This window comes from Culex quinquefasciatus, chromosome 3, assembly GCF_015732765.1.
Source record: "Culex quinquefasciatus strain JHB chromosome 3, VPISU_Cqui_1.0_pri_paternal, whole genome shotgun sequence".
NCBI lineage: Eukaryota > Metazoa > Arthropoda > Insecta > Diptera > Culicidae > Culex > Culex quinquefasciatus.
Genome location: NC_051863.1, coordinates 3,933,639 through 3,955,851, shown reverse-complemented (window position 1 = coordinate 3,955,851; position 22,213 = coordinate 3,933,639). Strand labels below are relative to the sequence as shown.

Below are 22,213 nucleotides of genomic sequence, written 5' to 3'. Positions count from 1 at the left end.
GCTGGGGAATAACTCTTTAACAACAGTTTGATTTGAATTCATTTTGAAGATTTAACACTGGGATGTAGGTCTAGGTTGACATCACTCTTCAAACACTACACTGTAACTAATTGAAAAGACAACTCGGTGGCAGCAGGAAAATCCCAAAGAAACCATTCATGAACAGGTAAGCGTTTAAAAAATGTCCTACCTATTACTTTTAGATTTTTTTGGTAGAGCAATTATGGAACTAAATTTTCTGATATTAAAAAAAATACATTTGTTCAAGTTGGATGTAGTTTTTGAATAAAAAATCTCATGTATCACGATTTTTTTACACAAATTTGCATTAAGTCCCTTAAATACCGATTAACTATGTATGAAGCCTTGTCAATTCTGGTTAAAAAAAAACAATACAAAATATGTAAAAATAACAAATAATATATTTGAAACTCACAGAGACTTTCTACTATTTGATCGAACCAAACAATCCTTTTTGGCTTGCATAGCAAATTTTGATTGATTCAAAGCCGGAATTTTCAGGCTTTAAGTTTAAAAAAATAGGTATACGATTTTATATTTATTTACTTTTTGAACAATTTTAAATAAAATTGTCAGATTCAATGTTTTTTTTTATTTGGTTGAAGGAATTTTGGCATCGCCCTGACAATCCAAAAAGCATATATTTTTTAAAATTTTAATCCTGAAATTTCCAAAAAATATTTTTTTTTTTTGTGCGTTTTTCTTTGTTGTAATTTTATATGTGTTTTAGTGGACTGAACTTTTTTTTTCACGTAATATTGAAAATGAACTCTGGAAAAAATCAAAAATAGTTATTAAAAACTCACATTTTTGAAGATTCAATACCACTTTGTTGACAATTCGTGGTTTTCAAGTTATATCCATTTGAGGGTTAATTTTAGCTAAAATGTATAATCGGACAAAGTTTCTGTGATGGAGTATCATTGTTAGAGATCTTAATTGAGAAAAATAAAATTTCATATTTTGTGTGTATTTTTTTTAAGATTATCTCTCATTTTTCACCTAACAATGGCTCGGCAACTAATGGTTAGATTTTAAACTTCGAATATTTTTGTTTTCAAGATTTCTTAATCGATCCTAACATTTTTAAAAAGGTAAAAAATGTGTTTTTAGCATTTTTGAAATGTTAGGCTTGATTTTGAAATTTGCAAATTATTTTTACAACAAAAAAGGAAAATTTCATATATTTTTTAAACATTAAAAATAAACTTATAGCTGCCGAAAATTTAAAAATTAAGGCCAATTGAAAACACATAATCACATAATTTTTCTGTAATCAGTGATCAGCTCTTTATCAGAAATTATTTGTCCGATTTTATCAGTCTAAAATTGTTTTATAAAAAGGATTTTACCAACTAAAAAATATCGAATCCTTTGGTGATTTCAGTAGCTTAGAAGTTAAGAATTACACAGCAATTATTTTCAACAATTATATTTTTAGTTTTGACATGTCCTCAATACATAAAACTCATTTCAAACAAAACAACCTAAATGGGCCTAAATGGGTAAACTAAGCTATTGTTTTTATTTAAAAAAAGCACAGATTCAACGGAAAAGGCAAAATTTTCAAAAACGTATTCTAACGATCAAGATTTTTAATTTTTTTTTATAGATACGTCAAAAATAAGTCTACATTTAGGGTTGTAGCTGCTGACAAAGAAAAATCAACACACAAAATTGGAAACAATTTTTGTTTTTGTCAAACAAGTTTAGTTTTCAATGCAGATTTTACTGTACAAAATAAAAAAAAGGTATTCTGAAGCCAACAGTCTTTCCCGATATTTTGCAAAAAATGCAAATTCTCTATTTTTCAAAATTCTCAATTTTAGTGAAAAAAAAAAAACAAAGCGAAAAACTGTTTTTTTTTTTGTTTTTTTAAGCATCTGTACCAAATTTGAGCAAGCTCTATTTAGTTTAAACATTAATACTTAGGGGTTGAAGCTTGTGAAAAAAAATTTCATAGAAAATTACTTTTTCAATTCGTTGAAAACTTTTTTGAATACGTTTTTAAAATTTGGTCCCTTCGTCAAAGTTGTAGAGCGCTAAATTTCCTACTAGAATCCAAGCTCGAATCACAATTGTGAGAACAAACTTCGCTCGCGAATGTCTTTCGGTAAAAATCGACCAATTTTGTTAAGTTTCCTCCTTCATACAACGCTTTTTCAATTTATTTATACTAAGAAATATTTTCCCGACGAGGGAAACGAAAACGTAAATATTTATGAATAAAATTCGCAACGAAAAAGGTTATTTTTATAAATCGATAGCAACAAATAAAGTAAATTTCCTTCATGTCATTCCAGATATTTCACACATCGAGTAGGCCTTGTAGCGCGTTGAACACCAGCGGGGAAATCCCTCTAGTCTGGTCCAACGGAAGCGCCAGGCCTACTGCCTCGATCGCAATAAACAACATCACTGATGCTAATGCATTAGGAGAGAGATTGCCAAACGGGCAGAATCCTAACATTTCAGCACTTCCTTCTCACGTTTTCCCGACGGGTTTGACGATGATGCATCTCATAAATGGTTGCACAGGTTACGAAACCACTTCCCTTCGCCGTCTTCTTGGAGGAAAATAAACCATTCTGCGCTAGAGATTTTATATGCAACTTACGGCTTTCACGCTAATTAGCAGCGACTGCAACGAGGAAATGGCACGAATCTGGTTCATTTCCTTCGCACGTGGTCGATACTCCCGCGGAGATCTCAAAAACTGCCAAAATTTAATGGATGGACGGAATTTTGACGGAAAAATTCACCTACACAACCGCGTCCGTCGCCAGAGTAAATATTATTAATAGATTGCTCGATGGGCAAGCAGGCGAACTTTCAAGTCGTCGCGAGCGGTTTGTTTACACGACGACCGCTGTCATAGCAATGAACGTCCGTGGAAAACCAAGCGAAGCCGCGACGGCGCGAGTTTTTCATTCAAGAGGGATGCAACAAGTATAATATGGACTGCATATTGGCACGTGGTCACAGGGTTGAAGCCCGCGTATTTGGTTTTAAGACCATAATCCGTTAGTACAAATACTGCGCTTCCAACAGTTTGTAATCGAGCACGTTTTCGCGCTTAATTTTATTGAAAGCGTCGACCAGAGACGGAGATAAAATTAAATAAATGCATTTGTGTATATTTAGTCTGGCCACTCCAAGACGCATTAAACTGGGGCTAGCCGAGAGGCACATCTCTCAATTCGTCGCCATCGTGCTAACTTGTCGTACGTGCATTTTGGGCCAAATTGAGTTAAGAACGCCATTTTGTGCAGCTCACAATGCCTCACCTTTTGACCTTCACAGATCCCCAAATTCGACTTCAATCCTGAGATATTCAACAAAAACCGAAAAAACTCCGTGCATTTTTGTCACTTTACATATGAAAGTAGTTTCAATCTTGTCGTGCTATCTTGTCACTCCATGAAAATTGATGTAAGTGCGACAAAAGGCCATAGGGATTTCAGGCCAGGAAAGTCAGGATGCGTTTGTCGCACGTACAAGCTAGACTACCGTAAACATTTGTAATTATAACTCGGGACTCCAGCAACCAACTTCAACCACACTTTGGGACAATGCACAAAATGGTTAGCCTAACAAAACGTGTTTGTTATTGTTTACATTGCGTGCTCTCGTTTTTGTTTATTCAAGGTCAAACATTAAAACGCGTTTTTCTCGGAACGTCAAAATGGCGGGTGCGACAAGATAGCACGATGACGTCGAATTGGAGGAGCAAAGAACGGCTCGCTCAATGCATCAACCTTAGTCTAAGACTAAGCTAATCCACGTTGGTTGGGGGCCGAAATGCGAGAAGAAGCAGACTTCATCATTTCGAGCGCAGTAGGCCTGGTCGGACTGCAGCAGATGCCGATGCCGAAATGCAGTCGATTAAGACAAGTGCGATTAAACCGAGCTGATGAGCGATCCAAGTAGCTCATGAGTGAGTGTGCTTCTTTTTATCTTGTGAAATCTAACCGAATTGGAACACCCAAGAATCGGGAACGTACTCTCTGGGTAAAGGTCGACTGGGATGAATGAAGCGATTGTTTTGTGCAGAAATCTGTGAAGCAAAAACGGTCAGCTCATCTCAAAACAAGAGAAGCAATTAGCTTCTTCCCATTTCGGACTTCAAGCAGATGCCACCCCCACAGCAATATTCCAAGTATTTGACGTCCCCAACCCACCCTCTGTCTGAGCATTGAGATTGAAAACCGGCAATTTTCGTGTTACTAGGTGACACTCGATTATTATGCAACAAAACAAAATGGTCTGCCAATAGAACAGAGAAGTAATTCACGCGCGCCCACCTACTCGTGCACAGTTTGATTTGAACGCACACAGCACAGCCTGCTGCTACACAGTATCTAGCTTCAAAATATGTAAAATCAATCAAGCGCTGCGAGGCGGCTAATTGTTTGGCCTACTGAGAGACGCAAAAGCTGGCGCGATTAAATGAGAGGAGGGAGGGAGAATTGAAATTGTTGTTTTAAGAGTGAGTTTTATTGTTGACAACAAATTTAAAGATAATAGTTAAGAAATGAATTTAAGAAATATAAATGACACAAACTAAAACTAACAATTTTTAAATTATCTTATCGATTTCGTGTCTTCAGCAAAGCTGCAGGTTATGATTAGGATTTTTTAGAGATCTTTTCATCACTAAAATGTGATCCTCATTTTTCGAAATATTTTGAAATGTTTTGGAGGACTAAATAAACATCAATCTAAAATATTGTCAAACGAAATTTAACCATCTATAACCAAACCCCGCCTTTAGCCAGGCTTCGATCTAAAAAAATGCCAAAAATCAATTTTCAACCAATTTTTGATCTTTAAAAAGCATTGGAAAGAAGAACTCTTAAAATTTAATAAAAATTTTAGGTTTGGAAGTTTGACATGTTGTATGTGACTTTGCCGATATTTTTAAAAATGTAATATTTTTAAGGGCTGTGTTTTTAACTAACATCTCCTATATTGTATGCAAAAATAAGTACGCAGTAATTTTATTAGTATTCCACAGTTTTTTTTACATTTTAAATGATAATGGTGCCATTCTAAACCAAAAAATGGTGCCATTCTGGAACAAAAATGAAAAAGTGACTGTAAAAACATTAAAAATTAGAAAAAAAATTAATAACTGGAGGTGGTAGTATAGGCCAAACACTACCAAATTTATATAAACTAAAAAAGATAAATGTAAATTAAAAAACCTAAAATAAAACAAAATTTGTGATTTTTTCTGTTCTTTTAAATAAAAATATTACCATTTTTTTTTAATTTAGCACAATTTTTGAAATGTTATAAATTAGTGTTTTCAGCCGTTAAAAAAAATCCTGAAATATTTTTATAAAAAAGAGTAAACAATATCACAAAATTTGCTGTACCAGATTCTGCACAATCCTAATCTCTAGCGGGTTTCAAAAAATCTGAAATAAGCCAAGCATGCTCGGGATGCCATGCTGGTTTTTGGTATCCTGAAGTGACACGCGGTCGTTTTTTTCTTACTTTTTACGTCATATTTGAGTTCTGCGACCCCATCTTAGTGAAATTTTAATAATTGATGGCCTTTCGAAATTACAAAATGCATTTTTTTAAAAATTTTTATCGCCGCCATTTTGGCTACCATCTTGGATTTAAAAATTCTAAATCACTTTTAAGTAGTTTAGGGATCATCCAAAGTTAATTTTTCTAATGCCTTCGGATAATCAAGTCTGGACTGAATGATATTTTTAGTTATTATTTTAAAAGTCGAATGTTTTAAGATATTTGTGATTAAAAACCAGGGATCATTTTGGCAACACAAAAAATATCGTTTTTTCCTTTTTTTATCTTTGCTGATAAATTTGCTTAAATTTTTTTTTTCAAATATGGAAATTATTTTTAAAAATTGAAAACTGCGATTGCTTTTTAAAGTTGTTTAAATAGCTACATAACTTGAAAACATTAACCAAAATTTCATGTAAGGCCTTTTTGATTGCAAATTTGATTTTACATTAAACAGGAAGTCAATTTTTTTAAAAAGATTTTTGTAAATCAGTATTTATAAAAAATAAAACTTGGCAAAAGTTTTTTTGCCTATCCTAATTTTTTCTGAAAGGATGGCATTTTATATCTTCTAGAACGTATCCAAAAATAAAAAAATGATTTTGAAATTTAAGTGAAAAAAGTTTTTTTTTTTCAATTTACAAAATTGTTTTTTTTCTGCGTATAGGGGAAATTCTCGTATGTTTGGCAGGTTAAGCACTCTCTCCTAACTCCATCCAATTTGCCGATTGTATCTATTTAAACAACTAATTTCGCAAAACTTTTGATAGAAACTTGCTTGCTCACTTCTTAATGGGCTATTTATCATTAGATTTCAGTTGAAAACGCTTTAAAATAGCTTTAATTGAATGTCAAAGTTCTGACCTGCCAACATTAGAGGCACGCTGGAATTAGATGCTGTTCCCCTATTTTTTTTCGGTGGAGTCCTCATCCATACCTTACACTTCGCAGGAGTCACTAAATCTATTAACATATGAGCAATTCTCTACGAAATCGGTATTTTTTTAGAATTTTAATTTTTGTATTTTTTAATTCGACTGAAACTTTTTTGGTGCCTTCGGTATGCCCCAAGAAGCCATTTTGCATCATTAGTTTGTCCATATAATTTTCCATACAAATTTGGCAGCTGTCCATACAGAAATGATGTATGAAAATTCAAAAATCTGTATCTTTTGAAGGAATTTTTTGATCGATTTGGTGTCTTCTGCAAAGTTGGACTCCACTGAAAAAATGGTACACGGTAAAAAAAAATTGATGATTTAAAAAAAAATACAAAAAAAAAATCGAATGACCGAAATCTGAGAGAACTGCTTATTCCTTCAAAAAATAAAGATTTTTGAATTTTCACATTGCATTTTTGTACGGATAGCTGCCACATTTGTATGGAAAACGATATGGAGAACTGATGATACAAAATGGCTTCTTTGGGCGTAAGGTACCCGTAAAGCTTCAGCCAGAAAAAAACGAAACTTAAATTTCAAAAATCCTCATTTTTTTGAAAATTGCTCCAAAATGAAAGGCCCTCCACAAAGTTTTAGCCAAACAAATAAAAAAAATACAAATAACTCATTTTGAGAATTCGAGGAGAACTGTTTCTTTTGTTTTAAAATTTTGAATGATTTAAAAAAATGCCACAGCCATTCTTAAACTGAGATTTTTGGTATTTTTGGAAACGGTGACATTGAAATCAAGGCAATTCAAAACAATTCTCCCACAGCCACCACCAACGATTAAAGTAGAACAATGCGTCGCTTAAAATTCTAACACGTGGGCAGATCACACATCGCGCACTGGAACTCGCCATCAGTCAATACCGATTCTACCCGCGCGCTGTTAGAATGCATTATTTTATGATAATGATTGATCGATCGAGCGACACCTCGCCAACCAGATCTGCCTACACACAGTATTCAGCTTGCCGATCGGCATGTGAATCGCTGGACACGTGTGGGCATCAAAGCAGATGCATATTTTGCAACCACCCTACCAGAGTGATGATGATCATCATCAGTTGGAATCACCCTAAATCAACCAAGATGAACGACCGCCGTGTGGCTAACTAGATCGGAGACGATAAATTTCGACTGTTATTACTCGACCGCGGCAAAAGAAGACAAATTTGGCGCCATTCCCGCGTACGCCCCACGCCTACGTTGACAGAAAATGCAAAGCACGTGTCCACTGGGGTCATAATTTGCTGGTGATCAAACGTGGCTGGGTGGATGGAGAAAAGTGCGTTTGATTGAGAGCGCGCGAGTGGCTGCCATTCACAAGTCCCCGCGAGGCTAAAATTAGATACTCTAGGGGGGGAACCGTGTTCTAGAGAGTCGAGCACGCAGCATAAAGAAACGTGGTCGATATGTTGCCTTTTTTTGAGTTATGAATAAACAAGTGTGTGCTGGCGATCGTCATCGTTTTGCTGAATGAACGCCGAATCGACGCCGGGCTGTGTAGGTGTGCGTTCTCTCAAACGAAGCCAAACGAAGTCGTACTCGCGGCTAATTGTTACTGCCGGCAGGCACCACACAAGTTCCACAAAGTGTAGTCAAATGACCCAAAGAGCGCGTTGCGCAACGTGCTTCTTCCCTATTTTTGGAGATAAGCCGTTCTTCAAGTGGTCCAAACCCACGAAGATCACTCGAGTAAGTGTTGCCTCATTTTCGGCATTTCCATGCACTTTTTAAAGGGGGTTTGCTATCTATTTCAAGCGATGCACTGTGGCAGGGCGGTGTAAAATTCCAGAATTCTTCAACGCTCGATCTCCGATCGCGGTGGCGGCACTTTTAACTCCCCAAGAAAAGCTATTTTGAACGACTGTTTTCTCTGGTTGGAGCAAATTTGCGATCGCGAGGCCGCGATCATGTTTGTTGGCTTGCGTTTATCCAAATAAACAATCGGGAAAACATTTGGCGCGCGCGAGTGACAAGTGCGATCTCGATGGCGTCATGACGGATCCAGATCGAGGGTAATTGCGCGGACATTCAAGGTTCCGGTGGGGAAAATTGGGTCGAAGTTTTGGTACTAAAAAAGGAAAAAAAAAATATAATTCAGAATGACACATTCAAAAATAGAAATAATTTTGAAATAAATTCTATGGAATCATGTTGAGCAAACATGCTCACTTTCTTATAAACTACCATGCACACCCACTTATCAACTTCAAAAATATCGAGTTGTGATATTTGTTATCTCGACTACTAGAATGAAATGTTTTTGTATGTATTTCATGATCAAACAGTGTCAAACTAGCGTCGTAAAGAGTCTATTTACGAAAACTTTAAAACGTTAACTGATTGATCTAATATTTTCTCAGTTTATGGCTTCTACACCCTTATATCCAAGGACTTTGAGTAAATAGACTATCAAACTCCTCTTAACGACTCGTAAATGTCACAAACTCAAACATTTAAACCATCTCAAAATACCGCAGGTGCACTTCATCTCCGAAGTTTCCTTTCACGTGCGGCGTACTTTACACCAACAAAATCACGGGACGACCCCTGTAATTCACGACGACGAACACGGTGACGTTGAAATCTAACCGAATGTGAGTTGATTTCGTGAAATACCGCGTGCGTGCGATCCGCCATAAATCTTAATTTATTTCGCTTGATTGGCTTGGCGGTGCTCACAGCAAGCCGTGTAAGATCACCCCGAGCATGGCCTCCTACGACGATGACCTGGCTGCCGTCATTTTCGGGGTTCTTTAAAAATGTCACATCCTCCAGCGGTTGCTGCGTTCATTCATACGACAAAAAAAAAAAGCCGAAAAATAATTGGAAAAATGCGGGTTTCTTTTGTTAGTCTCTCATTTTTTCCTACCGAATACTCCTCCTCAGACAGGAAAATGAGTATTATTTTAAATTTCATCCACCGTCGCTGTGTTTTGAGCTCGCTCTAGATGTGCTCCCAATTGTTTACGAGAACGTTTGGATGCACTCTCATTTATTAAGGCACGTCGTCGTCGTTGAACGTACAACATGGATGCAACATCCGGTTCTAGAGTTGGGTGGGATCGTACCCTTGTCGTAAATAACTCAGGGAAAATTTGTTATTTAAAAAAAAAGATTTTGAAAGAGATAAAGATACCGATTTTTTTAAATTATATTTCGAAAACTATTATTTTTTTAGCAAAAATCTAAAAAAAAAATCACACAACCACACAGAGTCACTCTGATACATTGTGCTTGTCACGAATTTCCGGCCCATCCGGTTGAGACAAATTTCCACCGAATTATTTTCGGCACCGTTCGTCGGAGAAGTACAGCGACGCGGAAACCCAGGTGGGTCGTTCCTCCACGACGGAAACTTCACCGGCACACACAAAAAAAAACATCTCGAAGCTTTAAAAATAAAACTCCACCAACGAACGAACGCCGTCTAGGCAGGCGGTGAGCATTTTTCGTTCGAAATGTTTTCCGCCCTCCACGAGAGCGTGCTGTCTACTTTGATCACTTTTTGGAAGTTGGAAAATGTTGGAAAATTCTTGCGTGGAGGAGATGAAATCAGTTTCAACAATAGCATAACAATAAATTTGAGGAAAATTTGGGCAAACAAAACTATCAATGTCGTTTGAAAGAGGCTGGAAAATGTGGGTGTTGGATTTCTGTTCCAAAAGGTAGTTTATTTGGAATTTTTCCAAAAACCAAAATAGACCAATTGTAACTCAACACCAACCGATCTCTTGGCACCCTTGTAAAACTATAGGATTAGTTTGAAATCCTCAACACTAGTCAACAATTTGTCTCGAAACGCATCCACTCTGCATCGGTTTCTCGCACCGGAGATAAAATTAAACCCTTCAACTGTTTCTGTAATGACCTGTTTATTGAGTTAGTTTTCACGGCAATGCCCACAAAGTGTATCCAAGTGCGTCCTCAAGACAGTCCTCTATGGCGTACTGCGACTTTATATTTAGCCCCTATGGTGAAAAGCTACGCTTTTCAAACGCTCAATCTTGGGTGCTTTGTTTTTCTCGATTTTCCCATCCAAGCAAGCGGCGCGACATTCAAGTCTCGTGAGTCGCGTCAAACTCGATTAAAAGAGTGCGTTCTGTGCGAAGAAGCATCCCCGTTGGGAATCCCGACCTCGGTTACTTTGATGAAGAGAAGCTCTGAAGTGTATGGCTTTGCAAATTTGCAATCAATTTCAAGCGATTAGAAAAACATTACAATCCGGTTACACAATGCAACAAAATAATAATGGCTTCCAACATATGCATTTACAGATGCATTTTACAAGTCGTGATGCATTTATAATTGTCCCGTCCGTGTGGATCAATCGGACCGCGCACTGGACTCACAATCCAGAGGTCGCAGGTTCGAATCCCACGGCGGGCGCTCTAAAATTCTTTGTGTAAATATGGGTATTCGGCGCCGTCGCTCCGTGCCATACTTTCATACACTTAGGAGCCCAGGGCGGCGAAGTCCTTGTAGTTAAAAGGAAGACACTAGTGGTTGGTACTAGCAATGGTGGCCGACAGCTATAAAGTCAACTTCGTTCGATGCATTTATAATTTCAAAATAATTTCTTTTTCACTTAATTTGCCTCCTAGGTCATAGTCATAGGTCATTAGGTCCAAAATAGGAACATCTGCCCTACGATCTTTTGCCTTGTCTGTTTGGAAAGTTCAGAATAATTTATTGTTGTTTTGCGAAAATAGTGACAACTGAAGGCCACATTCCGTTTGCCATCAGATGAGAGCGCTGATGCAGTGAAATAAAATCTGTTTACAAACGGTCCGCTTTCGTAGCTCTGTGCGCGACTCTTGTTGCGAGTAGAAAACGCATTAAATCACCACGTTTTTTCCACATTTTTTTTCAATATCCACGAATTGCACGTAGATGACTGTTTTTTCAATATAATTGACCGTACAACCGTAGGAGTTATGCCAAATATTGGGGCATTTTGAAGTACAGGCCAGATTTGATTATTCGAATCAAATTTCGGATATTGGAATAACGAAATAAATCATTGTTTTATTTATTATTGTAGAGCTTAAGTATGCCCCCTAAACTACAGAAAAGGAGTTAGCATTTTTTCAATCAAAGATTGAGAGACTGTTTTGGGTGATTTTATAGGCAATCAACCATTCATATGTGATAAAATGGGGTCACAGACCACAAATTTGACGTTTGACGTAACAAAATAAAAAAAAATCACGATTTTTGAGTTCATGATTCACTCGTGAGCACAAATCGAGCGCGACACAAAACTGCTCTGATCCATTCCTACCGTTTCTCACTTTCACAAAAATCGTAACTGAAAACTCGCTCTCTCGCTCTTTTGCTCTCCGTCTCACTCGAATGGCTCAAAGAGATCGATGGCGCACTGTCGCTCAAATCTGACTCAAAATAGTCCGACTTTGCTTTGATCATTTTAAAAAATTGCTTAAAATCAATGTTATCAAAAAAAAAAAAAAAAAAAAAAAATGTTTTTTGACAGCAATTTCCACCATGACAAATTCTAATTGACGGCAAAATGTGATAGTGCAGGCCAAAAGAGCGCCACGCTGGTAGCTAGCGAGTCGTGCTCGCCCGCGAATGGCTCTGCGGTCAAAGATTCGTTCGGCGATGAGTGATTGATTTCCCTTGTTTTGAACATAGAGAATTGAGATTGTTTTTCTTCAAAAAAATTTGCTTAAATTCAAATTGAAAATATTCTAAATTCAAATTAGTTTTCATAAATAAATATACGCTTATACATACTATAAACAAATGTGTGAAATTTCAAATCACCAAAAAAGTGTCGGAATTCGACGCGAAGATTCCCCCCTGCGTTCCATTATCCAGAGAGGAAACACGTTTCAAGAGGAGAAGTTTTCGTCTTCCCCCTTTTTCCAGCGTGCATCTGCCGTTTATGATTTTCCCTTTTTCATAAACACCGTTCCCCCTCTTCCAATGTTGATGAAGAATTTTCTTCCCGGCGGTGTAACCGCCAATCACGACGACGACGTATCATCACAATTTTCGACAAACGATGACTCATCGCCCCTCGTTAATCCTGCGGGGACTACTTGGATGGCACATGTGTTATCACTTTTTTTGAACTATTTTCAGGTACAAATCAGTCGCGATAAGTGATAAGATTTTTGAACTTGTTTTGCTCTCGATCAGAACAAATTGCTTCACTTCTTCCTTATTCTGTCTTTATGTGCCACTCATGTGAGTCACATCGCTTTCTTTGTTGATCCGTATGGAATTTGCATTTGGGATCAAAACTCGCTTGATCGCGATTCTACCAGGAATGTCGATGCACTTTAATCCAAGCTAGCTGTGCTGCTTCGAAGTAGTCGCCGCTGTTCTCCTCCTCAAGAAATGGCGCGCACTTTTTGGCACGATAATCCAAAATTATTTATAATCTGCACAGCGCGCGAACGAGAGCGATATGAACTCGACACAACTGCTGTTGACTTTTGTGATGACATTTCTAGAGAGCACACACGTTTTCTTCGTTCTTTTTTCACTGTGAATCACAACCAAACGCGCATGCCCGGCGGATGCTGCGATGGCCGAACAACTGACCACACAATCCAAGCAATCTCCAAAAGTTGCACAAATAACCGAACAGAACGCAAAACTCACGAAATCAAAGCAAGTCGATAACTTCAAACTGACCACCGGAAGCGCGACTCGCGTGTAATCAAAGCGACGCGCCGCAAAGAAAACTGTCAAAGCGCAAATAAGAAGATGACGGGTGAACAAAATACGTTGCACGACGGCTACGATCCGCACGGCGGAAGTCTCACTACGATACTGAGCGCAGAAGGGAAAAAATCTTCTCTCGTTGCCAAGATTCCCAGACGCGTTCTTCTCTTCCCTATTCACAACCAGCATGGGTTGTGTTGGGTGGTGTGTGAGAGAATCGAGAATCACGTGGTTGTGTGCGAGTTTGTGAGTACTCGTCGTGCAATCAGCAGGCTGTGAATTTAATAGGGGAACTATACCCTTTCTCAGCCTATTTCTATTATCGGCCTATCAGCACTTTGATCATGAATTACAGCTTATATAAAGTGTTTTTGACTGTTCCAAAGTAATAAATAGCTCAAATAAAAGTGAGCAAGCAACTCTCCATTGTTGAAACATCTGAAAATGTTGATTTAATAGCAGAAACGGCAAAAGTGATGAGAATTGGTCGAAAGGCTTAGTGTGATTAAAATGGGTATATTTCCCCTACGAGCATATGGAACATTCTGTGTTCTGAATCAGTACACAATGATGGGAGGGAAGTTGGCGAGGGGTCCAACAAGAGTTGTTTTCATTAAATATGATTAGAAAATTATATTTTTTTTTGCAATTCCGTCGTAAAACTACTTACTTTTTCTATCATTCTTGAAAGACGAAATTGCCTACTTTTCTATACCAAAAATAACATAATCGAATAGCAACACATTTCAAAATAAATGCTGAAAAGTTCTACTTTTCAGCACTGAAATGGGTGCTAAGAAGTTGAACTTTAAAGCACTTGTTCGAAAAGTAACACTTTTCAACATTTTTTTGATTTATACGGGTAATTCTCTACCAACTCACACGAAATCGGGAAAAGTTGCCCCGACCCCTCTTCGATTTGCGTGAAACTTTGTCCTAAGGGGTAACTTTTGTCCCTGATCACGAATCCGAGGTCCGTTTTTTGATATCTCATGACGGAGGGGCGGTACGACCCCTTCCATTTTGAACATGCGAAAAAGAGGTGTTTTTCAATAATTTGCAGCCTGAAACGGTGATGAGATAGAAATTTGGTGTCAAAGGGACTTTTATGTAAAATTAGACGCCCGATTTGATGGCGTACTCAGAATTCCGAAAAAACGTATTTTCATCGAAAAAACACTAAAAAGTTTTAAAAATTCTCCCATTTTCCGTTACTCGACTGTAAAAATGTTGGAACATGTCATTTTATGGGAAATTTAATGTACTATTCGAATCTACATTGACCCAGAAGGGTCATTTTTCATTAGAACAATTTTTTCATTTTAAAATTTCGTGTTTTTCTAACTTTGCAGGGTTATTTTTAGAGTGTAACAATGTTCTACAAAGTTGTAGAGCAGACAATTACAAAAATTTTGATGTATAGACATAAGGGGTTTGCTTATAAACATCACGAGTTATCGCGATTTTACGAAAAAAAAGTTTTAAAAAAGTTACTTTTTGCGTTTCTCTTTGTTTCGTCGTCCGTGTCTGTCGCGGTTGACCATGAACAGTCATGATCGATGACGACCAACTTTTTCAAAACTTTTTTCGTAAAATTGCGATAACTCGTGATGTTTATAAGCAAACCCCTTATGTCTATACATCAAAATTTTTGTAATTGTCTGCTCTACAACTTTGTAGAACATTGTTACACTCTAAAAATAACCCTGCAAAGTTAGAAAAACACGAAATTTTAAAATGAAAATTTTGTTCTAAATGAAAAATGACCCTTCTGGGTCAATGTAGATTCGAAAAGTACATTAAATTTCCCATAAAATGACATATTCAAAAATTTTACAGTCAAGTAACGGAAAATGGGAGAATTTTAAAACTTTTAAGTGTTTTTCGATGAAAAATACGTTTTCCGAATTCTGAGTACGCCATCAAATCGGGCGTCTAATTTTACATAAAATTCCCTTTGGCACCAAATTTCTATCTCATCACCGTATCAGGCTACAATATATTGAAAACACCTCTTTTTTCGCATGTTCAAAAATGGAAGGGGTCGTACCGCCCCTCCGTCACGAGATATCAAAAAACGGACCTCGGATTCGTGATCAGGGACAAAAATTACCCCTTAGGACAAAGTTTCACGCAAATCGAAGAGGGGTCGGGGCAACTGCTGTGTGAGTTGGCGGAGAATTACCCATACGATTTATTGACAAAATAAATGATCATTTGACTCTAATTTCACTCAAAGGGTGTTTTTTGGAATTGCAAAAAATGTTGTATGGAACTCGTTGCAAAACTTGTTTTTTCAGCATTCGTCGTGCTGAAAAAATCCTCTTTTTACAACTTGTTGCATAAGCTAATATTTATGTAGCAAATTTTCTTGAAAATCAAAGTTCATTTGAGGAAAAATCTAATTTTCAAAGCATCCATCTACGAAAATTTCTCTCTTCCTTCTAAACATTAACGAACAGCTGTTGTGCAAGGCGTCACCGGATGAAGAGTCCTTTTGTACAACGACCCAAAAAAAAGCGGCATATGCGTAGCAAAAGGAAAAAGTAGTCCTTCGCCGAAAGCAGGTAGTCGAGTTCCACTGCCGAGGATACACCCAGGCGTGTTTCGAAGATCTTTTTCGATTTGTCATGGCGCTTCAAATTTCAACCACCACGTGCCAAACAGGCCTCTGTCTGAATGAGTTGTGCATCTGGTGGTGTTTTTGAGGAAAATGGTAAAGATTTCAGGATCTCGGAAGTGCAAGCGTGAAACGGAATGTTTTGGCGAATTGTGTAGATTCACTATGTTGTTCGTACTTTGGTCTAGATTTGCTCCTAATTTTCACACACAGCAAAAAATGTATAAATTTGGAAGGTGTAAAATTGGAACGTTTAATATTACTTCTTTTATGATGTAATATTACCTCAATTTAGACTGAAAAAGTGACATTACAACGAAAAAGTGGTAAATTTACACATTTTTCAATTTAAAATTACACATTTTCCCTGACATAAAAGATATCCTTCTTCCCAGATGTAAGATTACCATGTTTTTTTTCTGTGCGGCATAACCACAGCCAAGAAATCAAGTGTCTTGCACAGAAAAAAAGCGTAAATTTACTCGACACGGAAATTATTAATCACATGTAAATTAAGTTTATGTAAACTTCGATTCAATATAATCGTCTGTATCACACGTAATATCATGTTTTTACGTATTATTTGTTGTAAATTTACATCAAATCGCATTTAAATTTTAATGATTAATGACTTGCAGAATATTTTTTTCTGTGTGGGTTCTAAGAGGTTCTCGATTATTTCTTATTTGCAACGATAAAATGCATGTCAACAAACTATTCCTGATCTCTTCCATATTTTTTCTTTGCACCAAAAACGATAGATCAAACTTTTCTGTCAAAATTAAATAAATATGTAATAATGTTTTTTGTGAGTTTGTCAACGAATGACAGGGAAGCGAAAAAAAAATCACAGAATTCTTTTAATATGCTGTTTACAAGTTAGTTTTTAATAGTGAATTTAAATAAGGTTACTTAAACAAAATCTTTGGCAAATTTTCCAAAAAACAATTTTTCAACCAATGATCTTTGATTTTTAAAAAGCATTGGAAAGAAGAACTCTTAAAATTTTAGACTAAGATGTATAACTTGTTTGGTGTGACTTTGCAAATGGGTAATTCTCTACCAACTCACACGAAATTGGGAAATGTTGCCTTTTTTTCATAAAATTATTTTTATAAGATACTTTTCGGTACTGGGACCTGGTTAGGACCGAGTTGGCTTTTGTGATGACATTGTTCTTAAAGCTAAGAGTAATTACAAAGGAACTTGTGTGAAAAGTTGTCTTTGATTTGCGTGAAACTTCGTCATTGCTACATTGTTATTTGGAATTTAGTGAAATGGACAAAGATCCGAGTAGTCATGGTTCATAAAACTGGTTGACGTATGTTTATTTTTATTAAAAATATTCAAAGTTTGCAAAATGACGCCTACAAATCAAAGTCCATTCTTCTGGATTGATTAGCGCACATCGCTTAGGATGGAAACGAGCAGAAATGAAGACAAAATTGTGCTAGAGCACAGCCACTTTCATCACGACTGCACGGTGCGAGATGTGATCGTTGCGAACAAAACGGTAGGATCCCCTTCAAGCTCGTCAACCTCCGAAGGAGAAACTTCATCACCAGTAACCAGCAGGGACACATTACAGCAGAAGCTCATCCGAGAATTTCCCGGAGGCCGTGGCGGAAGAACCAAAGCCAGAACCCTTTACAAAAGAATCTACCGACCGAGACGGTCGATCCGGTCTGCTCGCAAGATTTGCTACAAGACCACGGTGGAGAATTGGCGACCCGGTGGAATGAGTATCAAGTGCCCTGCCTGCCAGTCATGCCGAATTCCTGTGGTCCGATCGCACCAACAACACGAAACACGGTCCTCATTTTGTGCGTCGTTACTGCTGTGCTGTTGGACATTCTTCTGTCTGCCCTGTTGCTTCCCCCAACCCAAACGCGAATACCTGCACTGTTCAACCTGTAATGCGTTCCTGGCAATGTACGACTACGAGGAGAACTGCGTTGAACCAAATTTCGACCTGTTTGAGGGAGGATGATGGACGTTGCGTGCTACTTACATGCTCTCGGTGAAGCTGGCAAGACACTCGCGGACGTGGTCGATTTGGCTGTCGTCCCAGGTGCTGTTCTGCTCCGGATTGGGGGCACTCATTTTGTTTTTTCAACCCCGCAAACACTTGTTCCAACTGTAACCACTACGATGAAAATAAAAGTATCACAAACGCACTAAACTTGGCACCGAAACAGCTCACACACTGCAATTTTGAGAACGAAGAAGAAAAAAAACCCGACGGAACCAAACACGAAAGACTTGGTGCACAAAACGCGGCTAAACACTCGAACTAGCGCGACCGCGACTCGAAAAAGCGTTATTTTTACGTGTTTATGTTTTGATTTGAATTTTGCTCGCATGCGAGAGATGACGTTTGGCGCGCGCAACGAAAATTGAGAGAGCCGCCGGAGAGGCGAGAGGGAACAAACGGAACAACTTGAAACTGAAACGAAAAAGGGTCGTTCGTGCATTACGTGGAGGAGCCATCGATACCTTTTTTTATTTTTTATTGTCGCTTTTAAGATATTCAATTTTAAGATCTGGAGTTTTTTTTTGAAAAGGTGCTATAAACCAAATTTTCATTTTTGCTCTTTGGGTGTTTTTGATTACACTCGAGGCGGTTCTAAAAACACCCAAAATGCAAAAAATGAAAATTTGGTTTATAGGACCCAGCGATGGAATAAACATCATCAAAGGAAAATCTTTGGATGTTCATCAAGAGAAAAAATCCGAAGAGAGCATGTCCTCCTCTCTCGCGCACGAAAGATCGGTAAAAAGAATCTAAAAAAATCATCATCTTGATTATTCGGCGGAACATCTTTTTCACTACTACACTTGCAAGTGTAACTTCACACGTCGAAAAATGACCTGTCACATTTTGTAGATGGGCAATGTGTGTAAACAGAGTGAAATGAATGATTTTAAGGGGTGCTGACAAGGAAATTCACAAAAAATCGTCAGTAGATTGATTTTCTTGGAATCGCACTCGAAATTCCGATTTTCATTGTCAAACAAGCACAAGATCCTCTGTAATTGGGTCCTAAAATGAAGCTTAGATTGCTGATATTATTGTTTACAACGATAAAGCTTATTTTTTGAGTACAATGACCCTTTGTACGAGCACAAAGAGTTTAAAATGGATTTTTAAATCAATTTTGAAAAATTAACCTCGCGGTCCTTCTTGACAGAAAAGCTCCTACTTGACAGCTCGTTCCAAGGGGACCATAGTTGATCCATTGGAAAAATGTTGTCTTGTCAAAAAAATTTTTTGCATTAAAATGAAAAAAAGTAATCAGAAATGGTTTTTTATCGTGTTTTTTACCGTTGTACATAAAAATTGACATAGGGCTTTAGTACCCAATTACTCTTAGCTTTACGAAAAAAATAATTACAAAAGCCGACTAGGTCTTAACCAGGTCTCAGTACCGAAAAGAACCTAATCATAATAATTTTATGAAAAAAATGTCAAATAAACAAACTGTTAAGTTTTAATATAAAACGACTAAAAACCACCGGCGATTGAATGGACTAAGTGACCTCCAGTGACCTCCCCAAATTATACTATTTTTTCGAAAAAAAAATCGCACGAAAAAGTGGAAAGTGAACTCAGCAAGTTCGTCATTTTTGTACGACCCAGTTGACCCAAATTCCGTTTGTTCCGTTGGAATCGTCAACGAGGGGCTTGAAAAGAATTGAATTTGTCTGGTTTTTGCTTTGGCGGTTGAAATTAAATTCTAACGGTCTCATAAAAAGACTGTTTAGTAAGCAATTGGGTACTAAAGCCCTATGTCAATTTTTATGTACAACGGTAAAAAACACGATTAAAAACCATTTCTAATCACTTTTTTTCATTTTAACGCAAAATTTTTTTTTGACAAGACAACATTTTTTCGATGGATCTACTATGGTCCCCTTGGAACGAGCTGTCAAGTAGGAGCTTTTCTGTCAAGAAGGACCGCGCGGTTAATTTTTCAAAATTGATTTAAAAATCCATTTTAAACTCTTTGTGATCGTACAAAGGGTCATTGTACTCAGAAAAATAAGCTTTATCGCTGTCAACAATAATATCAGCAATCTAAGCTTCATTTTAGGACCCAATTCTGTTTAAGATGAAATTTTCATTACAGAAATTATTATTCCAATAAGAATGCAACAGAAAAATCAGGCATCGGGTCCAGACTGTTAAATAATAGTGTATGGGTCGATTTTTGTCCGACCACCCCTCATTTTTGATATCTCCTTAAAGTTTCGAATTTAAATAAAAGTTGTACCAGCCTAATTTTTTTAGAATATATGATTACAAGCGAAATCAAGTTTGTAATAGTATCAAAGTTTTTGTAATGAATATATATTTATTAAGTTAAAGCCATATTAATTTTAATTTGTGGCAAAACTTGATGTAAATAATAGAAAAATGTATATTTGTATATCTTTTTAAATTTCTGAAAATATAGCTTTTCAAATAGCTGAAATAAATCTGTATGATTTTTGATTTTGGACTATCAAAACCAGAATAAAAATTTATAAAAAAATAGTTTTTAATATCGGCATCCTCTGTATTGAGGAAGCAGAATATTTTTAATCTAGAACACCCATTGGAGATTTAAACGTACACAGTTGTGTTTCACCTTCCTGATTAAGAATATGTTCGATTCAAAATATTCTATCGGTGAAAGTTGCGTCATTCAGAAAAAAATATTTTTTTTATACTAATGGAGACGCCTGGTAATGAGTAAAAAAATATGATTAAAAAAATGCTTTTTTCGAAAGTTTATGCTAATTAAGGTAAAAGAAATGTACACATTTTCTGCAATTCCGTCGTGAAACTACTTACTTTTCCTGTCATTCTAGAACGACGAAATAGCCTACTTTTCTGTACCAAAAATAATAGGGGAACAGCATCTAATTCCAGCGTGCCTCCAATGTTGGCAGGTCAGAACTTTTACATTCAATTAAAGCTAATTAACAGCATTTTCAACTGAAATCGAGTGATAAATAGCTCAATAAGAAGTGAGCAAGCAAGTTTCTATCAAAAGTTTTGCAAAATTAGTTGTTTAAATAGTTAAAATCAACAAATTGGATGGAGTTAGGAGCGAGTGCTTAACCTGCCAAACATACGAGAATTTCCCCTAGAATCGAATAGCAACACTTTTCAAAATAAATGCTGAAAAGTAACACTTTTCAACATTTTTTTATTTAAACGATTTATTGCCAAAATACATGAAAATTTGACATAAAATCTCACTTATAGTGTGTTTTTTGGAATTGCAAAAAAATGTTGTATGGAACTCGTTGCAAAACTTGATTTTTTCAGCACTCTTCGTATTTATCCAACGAGGTAAACCTCGTTGGATAAATGTACGACTCGTGCTGAAAAAATCCTCTTTTTGCAACTTGTTGCATAAACTACTATTTAAGCACTACATATAATAAGTAAAAGTAAATCTTTCCCAGTTCCTGAGGGGAACACCCTTGAAGAGTATCGGGGCCGGCATTTACAAAGCGGATTCAGTGGCAATTTCATTCTAAACGTAATGTTAACATGTTAAGGTTAATGTTAACATTCCATAGGTCGCCTTCCTAAGGTGTCGTGATAAGGTCCAGTTTGTGACGATACACTACCTTCCCTTTACTAAGCAATCGAATCCAGAAGAGAAACGATCACCAGTTGTGTTGGTCCGAGCCGGGATTTGAACCCCGATCTACCGCTTACTAGGCGGGAGCGTTACCACTAGGCTACGTGGCTCGGACTCACAGGCTTATAAACAAATTATTAGAATATACTTGAGCCACCATGCGCCTACTCATGGTATTTTAAATGGGAAAACACGTTTTTCCCAGTATCATGGTACATTTTTTTTCAAAAAACTTTAAAATAATAATGAAATTGGAAGACTAATAAACTGAAAACAGTTTCATTCGATTTTCAGCATTTCTTCATATTAAAATCTATAATTTTTGGATCTAAATCGCGCTTCAATAAACTTGTTTACTCGACTCCATACCTGAACTCGCTATAACAGTCTTGCGAATTCGACAGTTTCCAAATTGAATGATAATCAACCAGTTTCGCAAAACCATAACTTGGGCGATAATTTAAATTCACGTCACTTACACAATCGCCTCACCTTCCCCGACGAATTTTCCACAGAAATGCAGCAACCCCCAGCTGTGGTGGAAAGGGAAATTCGTGGAGGAAAAATAATTTATTTAATTTCTTTCCTTCGTTCGCTTGTCGTATACTAGGACGCGGATTTTGGGAGGGAAAAGAAAAGCAAATCGAACTTGGACGTTGTCGTCGTCGTCGAAGTGTCTTTGTCTGTCGTCACGCGATTTTTCATGTCGTTGGGTGGGTGGTTTTCGGGGGTGGGATTTGGAAAAT

At 37.0% G+C, this 22,213-nt stretch overlaps 1 protein-coding gene across 7 annotated transcripts in view; it reads right to left on the bottom strand.

Moving 5' to 3' along the window:
- Positions 1-18,178, bottom strand: part of LOC6044757 (centrosomin) — a 36,736-nt gene extending 18,558 nt beyond the window's left edge. Inside the window, exon 1 of one of the 7 annotated variants that reach the window (XM_038260384.1) lies at positions 17,840-18,178. In XM_038260384.1, the coding sequence (XP_038116312.1) occupies positions 17,840-17,931 (92 nt within the window). In that variant the 5' untranslated portion in view covers positions 17,932-18,178. Of the gene's footprint in view, positions 1-2,638; positions 2,772-12,802; positions 13,304-17,839 lie in introns of those variants that run through there. The other 6 variants (XM_038260389.1, XM_038260385.1, XM_038260386.1 and 3 more) reach the window with 6 other exon arrangements.
- Between the last annotated feature and the right edge of the window lie 4,035 nt (positions 18,179-22,213).